Raw genomic sequence first — 8784 nt, 5'->3', positions numbered from 1 at the left:
CTCACGTTCATTTTTAAAAATTTTAACTATACAACCATTTTTACTAAAATAATGCTGGCTCAAAGTATGATTTTCTATTCCTCGGTCTACCTTTTGATGTGACTATACCATGAGTGATTGTCATTTGTTGAACATTATTCAAGGAATAATTTGATTCTCATATAATTGGACAAGATGGGTGGGAAAATTATTTTTCTAGAAAATGTGATTCTCATGTGTATATTTTTTCAGAGTGATTTTTCCATCCCATTTCCCAAGAAAATGTTTTTCTCACCTCTTTGTTATGGCTTGTTGATCTCGATAGTGATCGTTGATGATCAATCCATAGTTTTTGTTGGTTGATCTTGATACTAAAATAGCTAACTGGTGGACAACACACTCCCCACTTGGGGCGACAGATGCTTCTGAAGGATAAAATTATTTTATTTTATTTTTTTACGTTTATGAGCATAATGAAATTGGTGTGGCTCTATGATTTTACCCTGATTATTCATGTAAATCTGTTTGTTGTGGTTAATTTCTTAAGTATCATGTCATGTTTGTTTTCTTTAATTAATTGTGTATCCCACTTGTAGTTTTTTCAACAGTCCTAATGTTATTCTCTCACAAGTAATCAATCTCACATCATAACTAAAAAATCAATTATTATTTTAATATATTAACCTAAGTTCAACCAAATGGCGTGATTTATTTATTTTTTAATTTTTGAGGATCCATATCCCTTTGAAAATAATTATTTTTTCTTTTTATGGGTTCTTGAAAATAATTCCTTACCATCATACATACCATAACATATCAAATAAAATTAATTATTTTCTAATTCTTTTTTTCTTGGCATTCAAAGACGTCTTGCTAAGTTTTCTCTAGATTCTCCATATTGGCCACTTGGATAATGGTCCAGTTTGAAATTTTATTCTATTATATTTTCCCCTACTAAGTGAAATGTAGAGGTCATTTAAAATTATAATTATAATAATAAATAAAGTAAGAGAGACCAAGAGAGAATATTTAGGCCGCAGCAACCACGAACATAGATTCTCTTTTTTTTTTTTATCTGTGTGTGGGGAGAGTGTCTATTTTACAATGTTCTGTTTTTAAATCAATTAGGCCCTGTTTGGCGCCACATACCACGTACACATCTGGGAATTTTGGCCTCTATTTGAGCCCACATTCGTTCAAATCAATATCCACGGAAAATTTACTCCCCAAACAAAACCCTTTAATTTGGTGTAGGTGGTCGCCATTGGATCAAAAAAGTACTTTTCACATATTTAAATTTTATGGATAAAAATTTGTTTAAATTTATTTAGAGAGATTCTATTAGCACATCAACTTTACTAACAACACACTCATCTGTTGTGCTACGTGCGACATTCCTCGGTCTACCTTTTGATGTGACTATACCATGAGTGATTGTCATTTGTTGAACATTATTCAAGGAATAATTTGATTCTCATATATTTGGACAAGATGGGTGGGAAAATTATTTTTCTAGAAAATGTGATTCTCATGTGTATATTTTTTCAGAGTGATTTTTCCATCCCATTTCCCAAGAAAATGTTTTTCTCACCTCTTTGTTATGGCTTGTTGATCTCGATAGTGATCGTTGATGATCAATCCATAGTTTTTGTTGGTTGATCTTGATACTAAAATAGCTAACTGGTGGACAACACACTTTCCACCTATTTTCTCTATGTACGTATTCCACTTAATATGAATTACATACTACAACACCATCTATATGAAATTAAATCATTGTCTATATAGATTGGTGTGTTAGAAGTAAAAATCCATGTGTTAATAGAAGCTCTTTTTTATTTAAATTTGTGAAAATAAGAGAAAATCTAATTGATTTGGAGGTCGATGATGATTGAGAGACTCCAAGTCATGGTGACTCTGGTCAATGCCACTAATTCATACAGTTATACCAACATACCTTACATTATGGAATCCTATAACGATAAAGAGTTAATCAATAAAGATTAAGATACACAATTTTTACATTTTTATAAGTCAAAATCTCTTAAAACTTATTATAACTTGATCGTTGAAATATATTTGTAGGTGCAATTCGATTGTCCACCAAAGATCATAAAATAAGATGGAAGTCAAGATATTAAGAACAGTGAGCTGGACCAGATTTTACTACAAGAGTGGCCCAGTGTTCCATGAGAACAGTGGGCCCAAATTAATGTACCAAAAGCCATTTTTGGTGGGGTCGACATGAAATTTTTAAGGTGGAAGTGTACGTCAAATGCGCGTTCCATTACTCCTTTATTTCCTCCCTTGGGTTCCATCTCTCTCTTACAGCCTTCCGTATCCGAAGGGACGAAAAGGAAATGAGGGAGAACATTTTCAATGGCGTACGCGGTTGGACACATAGTATCCAACGAAAAGCTCAGAATATAACATTGCTGATTTGGACGTACCCTTCCAATTTTCGTGAATATTAAGATAATCTTGTCTTTTCAAACTAATAACATATTATTATTGATCTAGGTTTTCTACCAGAGATTAATTTTAAATGACCTAAATACCCTTATCTTTAAGCACTATCTAAAGCCCCTTGATTTTTTATTTTATTTTATTTAAAAAAAGTCTCTGTCATCCTCAAGTTGCTAAGATTGTGGATTAATTATTTTTATCTTATTCAATCTCATCTTCAATTTATCATATTTAATGTCTGAAAGAAAATTCATGACTTTCATCTTATTACTTTAAAAAAATATTATCTTGTTCTTAAGATTTGAAAGAAATAGAATTTTAATACTAAAAATAAATTTACTTCATCTTAAAATAATATAATTAACTTAGGGAGTAAATTGTTTTTAACTCATGCAATCTAGTATTCAAGACTTCAACCCATTTGTCTTCAGTGTCTAAGTATGAATCCTTGATTTTTTTTTACTCAAAAATACATCTTTTTTTTACTTTTCCAATATTCTATCTTTTTTTTTTAATTGAAAATCTCAAGATTAAACACAAAGATAAAAATCAGGTTGACGATGATTGATTTTGGATGAAAATCAATGGACTTTCTATTAAAGGTTGAAGATGGGGTCATTTATGCTAACCTTAGAGTAGAGAAACTAGGTTAAGGGGGATGTGTTATAAGCATGGTTTTAAAACTCAGTTTCGCATATCGTCTTATCCAGATTCTATATTGAATCGTCTCAAACGAGTTTTCTATTATATTTGAGACATTTTGTTCAAAAAATAAAAAAGTTGAATGTGAATTATTAAATTTCAATCAAAAAAGTAACTTGTGAATTGGTCTTATTCAATTTTAATATCGAGTTAACTCGGATGATACATTTTGATTTGACGAATTTTAAAATCATGATTATAAATTTAAAATCAAAAGGGTCTCTAAAAATGAAATATAAAGGGGCATTGTCTAAATTCTAAAATCTCAATCACCGAAAACAATCACCGAAAAAAAAACAGAGTCTCAGTAACTAACTGGTGACTGGTAACTGGTAAGTGGTAAGTGGCAAGTGGCTAGCCTAACCTGACATCTCAGCTGTTCGTTGGACACTTGGTGTTTAACGTAGCTGGATGCGAAAACCAAAAACAATATATATTATAAAATAAAAAGGTTGGGAGACTATAAAAGAACGCCAACTTGCAACTCGCCTCTCCCTCTCTCTCTCTCTCGATCTAAGCATCTCAGTCCACACCACCAACAACAATGGATCCACCACCACCACCACTTTCTACGACCACCACCACCACCCAACTCGGTTACCCAGATTCAGTCGAATCGTCACCTCGCTCTCGCAACACCGATTCCTGGGACGAGCCACTCCCACCCGTACCAGGCGCTAAAATGCGCCTGATGTGCAGCTTTGGTGGCCACATCGTCCCTCGCCCACACGACAAGTCTCTCTGTTACTTAGGTGGTGAAACGCGCATCATCGTAGTAGATCGTATCTCTTCTCTCTCAGAGCTCTCTCTTCGCCTCTCTCGAAACCTTCTCAATAACCGCTCTTTCACCCTCAAATACCAACTCCCCAACGAAGATCTCGATTCACTCATATCTGTTACTACTGATGAAGATCTCGAGAACATGATTGAAGAATACGATCGCACATCTTCTCCTTCTTCAAACAAACCCTCTCGTCTTCGTCTCTTTCTCTTCCCCACAAAGCCTGATACTTCCTCTTCAATTGGTTCTCTTCTTGATGACTCAAAGTCTGAGAATTGGTTCGTCGAAGCTCTTAATGGTGCTGGGTTTTTGCCAAGAGGAGTATCTGCTGATGGCGCTTCGGTTAATTGTTTATTGGGTCTTGATGATGTGTTCTTGTTCGTGTTGATGGGTCTTCTTCTTCCGTAGATGTTGAACCACAAAACGATTCTTTGGGGAATATTAACAAGCAGCTAAAGAGCAACCAAGATGTTCATTCGGTACCCGATTCGCCTATGTTGGAGACTAATTCGTCGTTTGGGTCTAGTTCTTCTTCGCCTTCTATGGCTAATTTGCCTCCGATTCGAGTTCATGTTGAGGATCGGATGGTTGGATTAGAAGAACATTTCTCACATATTAATGTTACCAATGTTACTGCACAAAAGCAAGATGAGAGGTTTGTTCTTCTTTCTTCGCCGCCTCCTCTTCCTACTACAACAGGGGTTCCATCTGTTGTTAGTGAAACCCCAATCGGGTTTCATCCGATAGCGAATTATCAGATCAAGGAGGAGTGCCCACCGGGTTCAGAAAACCACCACAGCCACCGTCGTCTCAACAATTGTTGCAGAAAACTAGTGATGGAATCGATATACCTTCACCGGATGGAAATAAAAGGTAATCTTGATTTCTTAAGATTTGTTCTTTTTTTCGCCTCTCTCGAAACCTTCTCAATAACCGCTCTTTCACCCTCAAATACCAACTCCCCAACGAAGATCTCGATTCACTCATATCTGTTACTACTGATGAAGATCTCGAGAACATGATTGAAGAATACGATCGCACATCTTCTCCTTCTTCAAACAAACCCTCTCGTCTTCGTCTCTTTCTCTTCCCCACAAAGCCTGATACTTCCTCTTCAATTGGTTCTCTTCTTGATGACTCAAAGTCTGAGAATTGGTTCGTCGAAGCTCTTAATGGTGCTGGGTTTTTGCCAAGAGGAGTATCTGCTGATGGCGCTTCGGTTAATTGTTTATTGGGTCTTGATGATGATGTTCTTGTTCGTGTTGATGGGTCTTCTTCTTCCGTAGATGTTGAACCACAAAACGATTCTTTGGGGAATATTAACAAGCAGCTAAAGAGCAACCAAGATGTTCATTCGGTACCCGATTCGCCTATGTTGGAGACTAATTCGTCGTTTGGGTCTAGTTCTTCTTCGCCTTCTATGGCTAATTTGCCTCCGATTCGAGTTCATGTTGAGGATCGGATGGTTGGATTAGAAGAACATTTCTCACATATTAATGTTACCAATGTTACTGCACAAAAGCAAGATGAGAGGTTTGTTCTTCTTTCTTCGCCGCCTCCTCTTCCTACTACAACAGGGGTTCCATCTGTTGTTAGTGAAAACCCCAATCGGGTTTCATCCGATAGCGAATTATCAGATCAAGGAGGAGTGCCCACCGGGTTCAGAAAACCACCACAGCCACCGTCGTCTCAACAATTGTTGCAGAAAACTAGTGATGGAATCGATATACCTTCACCGGATGGAAATAAAAGGTAATCTTGATTTCTTAAGATTTGTTCTTTTGTCGAACGAAAATTGGAAAAATTAGTGATCGTTTAATAATTGGAGATGTTTTAGTTTACAGATTTGTTCTTCTTTAATTCAGGAAGTTATCATAGTTCTCCTTAGACTGAAAATTGGAAATCTTGATTCTGAAATTTATTTCTGAATTGTTTTAATTAATTTACAGAGATCCAAATGTGGTTTCCCGGACGAAACCCATGTTTTATCAAGACCCAAGTGTTCAAGTTGCCTCTAGGGACAATAGGGTTCATGTTAACCTTATTGATCCCAAGCTTTCAGATCCAACCCATCGGTTCCTGATTCAAAAACAAGGTCAGGATTCTGGGTATGTTTTAAATTCACAATTGGATCAACATCAGCATCAACAACTACAACAACAACAACAACAACAGCAATACATTCATGGAGGAACACATTACATCCATCATCAGCCCACTGGGCAAGTACCAATGTCTTCTTATTACCCGATGCATCCACAACAACAACAACAACAGCAGCAGCAATATGATCAAAATTACCCAATGTACTTTGTACCCGTTCGCCAATCCCAACCTTACAATTTCTCTATGCAATCCAGTTACGGCGACACCAACACCATCTCTTCAACTCGGACCCCGACTCCTCCGAATCCTTCTATGCTTCCCACTCCTACAGTTTATAAGGAACGGTCTGCTCCTCCTCCTCCTAAACCTGAATTGGTCACAAATGTTTACAGAACAGCTGCCCCAACACCTCCTCAGCTTGTCCAAATGCCTACTGAACAACAAAATCTGGGTTACGCCCATCAGATGCATCATCCATCTCAGTCTATTGCCAATTATGGTTATGAATTCACGGATCCTTCACATACCCAGATATACTACACTCAGCCCCTCGGAGCCACATTGCCTTCTCAGTACCAAACCATGAGCGCGGCGGCAGTGGTAGCAGCATCGGAGGCTTCAGGGCAGCTTCCGACAGGCAACACTAAATAGAAGATCAGAACCTAAAGAACACTATGGTGTCAAATGGGAAGAAAAACAATTTTGGGTGGGTTTAGGTATCGTTTCTTTGTTTTTGTCTTTAATTATTGGTATTGGTTTGTGTTAGTAAGTAATAGAAGATTAGGAACTGAGTTTCCTTTCTTCTGTGTTTCACTTGTTACTGTAATTGTTACAGGAAATGAAGGTTGAGTCTGAGACCATATACTGGAGTTGTAGTGTTCTATTCAAATGTTGTGTGTTGGTCTGTCTATGTATCAGCTATCCAATAAAAAATATTATACAGCAAGATTTGAAGTTTTATGTCTTCAGGTGTTTGTTGTTGTGCTATGAGAAATGAGGAAACAAAGAACTTTGAGATTTACTATGAAAATCATATGGTAACTTCTGGCACAAATAGCTTGAGAAGTTTTAATAGACTGAATCATTGTTCCATGAAGAAGCTTTAATCTCAAATCTAAAATATTATTCAATTGTTTTGATGTCCACTTTTAACACCTTAGTGAAGGTGAAGTCTTTACTACCATTCAATTCCAAACATGGAAAGAAGTGGGATTTCCTCTTCGTATATAAACTTTGCTTCCAAGTATTTTAATTAGGACCCATCATCCAATTAGAATCTATATGGAATTGCACTTCTCCCCCAAATTGCTAAATCATTCATATTAGTTGCCTTAGAGCTCAGGGCTTATTTAGCATTAACTAATAGGGTCTGGCTCCTGCAATCTTTTACTCAAATAAAACGATTTAGTGCTAATCTTAATAAGAATCCAAAATTCAATTTTCCTAATATATATGAATATTCTAATCGTTTGGTGGAACTAATACTCACTTTGATTCCAGGGTTTCAAACCACCATGGTTTAAAGTTTCCTACATGTAAAGTACGCAACTAATTTGGAGCATACATGTATCGTCTGGAGATTCTTAAAAGGTTAGACTAAGGGTATGTTTGATTGCATAGAAAGTGACTTTCCATGGAATTTGAAATCCATGGAAAATTATGGTGGAAAATAGGTAGGGTTGGAAAATCAAATTCCAATGTTTGATTTTACTTGAATAAAATCATGAAAAAAATATTTGAGGAAGAAGAAGAAGAAGAATAATGAGGAGGAGAGGAGGAAGAGAAAGAAGAAGAGAGGAGAGGGAGAGGCTTGGGGCGGAGAAGGAGGGGGGGGGGGGGGGGACGTGGTGGTGGTGGCGGCGGAGGTGATGAAAGGAGAAGGAGAGGATGAGAGAGAGAGATGGTGATGACGACGACGACGAGGTTAGTGTAATGGTGGCTATGATGGTAGTGGTAGGGAAGAAGAAGATATGAGTAGAGAAGAAGAAATGATATTTTGGGGATGGAAAATATGGGTTGATTTCACTTTCCCACCTATATGGGTGGGAAAGTGAAATCCATGTTTTGATGGACTTTTTGATTAGGGTGGAAAATCAATTTCCATGGAAAAATGCAATCAAATACATGTAAATGTCATTTTTTATGGAAATTGATTTTCCACCCTATTTTTCATGTGCAATCAAACATACTCTAAGATCAAACCTTGACATAGATTTCTCGCAATGCAAGAAATACTGGTACGTCAAGTTTTATTCAAGATTGATTATCAGAGGAATTAGACGGGTTAAGATGGACATCTCCAATCATAGTAGTCTTAAGGATTAAGAAATAATCTTGGAACTTAACTAAACGAGGATCCAGGAAGAGGAAAAATCATGAATCCCCGAGATGGTGAAAATGATTAAAGATGAGCAAGAATGAAACAGCCTAACGATAAGTTTATAAGATAAAGAACCTATGTAAGGAACAAGGAAAGGCAAGTAAAAGAAATTAGATTTTTGATCACTATTTGAAACTTGAATAATCTTCTTACTAATTTAAGCATACGAGTCTCTTTCATAGGTACCACATCGATGCTCGAAGATGAAAAATAGACGAAAATCAAAGCTTAGCAAACCTGTACGTCTTTAGACTCTGTCTTTTGTAGCCTAAAATAACAGTGTGAGAAGTTAAATGTTGTTGGCCTGTGATACTTTCAAAAAGGACTCTTGTTGGAAGAAGAGCTCCTCTGAAGGTTGAAATTGAACTGT

The 8784-nt window shown here is 36.6% G+C and overlaps 1 protein-coding gene across 1 annotated transcript; it reads left to right on the top strand.

The window, feature by feature from the left end:
* The first annotated feature begins 3625 nt into the window (after nucleotides 1-3625).
* On the top strand, nucleotides 3626-6994 carry LOC147406186 (uncharacterized). Its single transcript, XM_086432512.1, is given in 4 exon segments — nucleotides 3626-4309; nucleotides 4312-4801; nucleotides 4834-5680; nucleotides 5878-6994. Coding segments are annotated over 4 exon segments (2763 nt in total). The 5' UTR covers nucleotides 3626-3691; the 3' UTR covers nucleotides 6686-6994.
* The last annotated feature ends 1790 nt before the right edge of the window (nucleotides 6995-8784 follow it).

The sequence above is a fragment of the Akebia trifoliata genome, chromosome 3, assembly GCF_017979445.1.
Source record: "Akebia trifoliata isolate Shusen 1 chromosome 3, ASM1797944v1, whole genome shotgun sequence".
Lineage (NCBI taxonomy): Eukaryota > Viridiplantae > Streptophyta > Magnoliopsida > Ranunculales > Lardizabalaceae > Akebia > Akebia trifoliata.
Note: the sequence above shows the minus strand (reverse complement) of the source record. Positions and strands in the feature narration are given on the sequence as shown.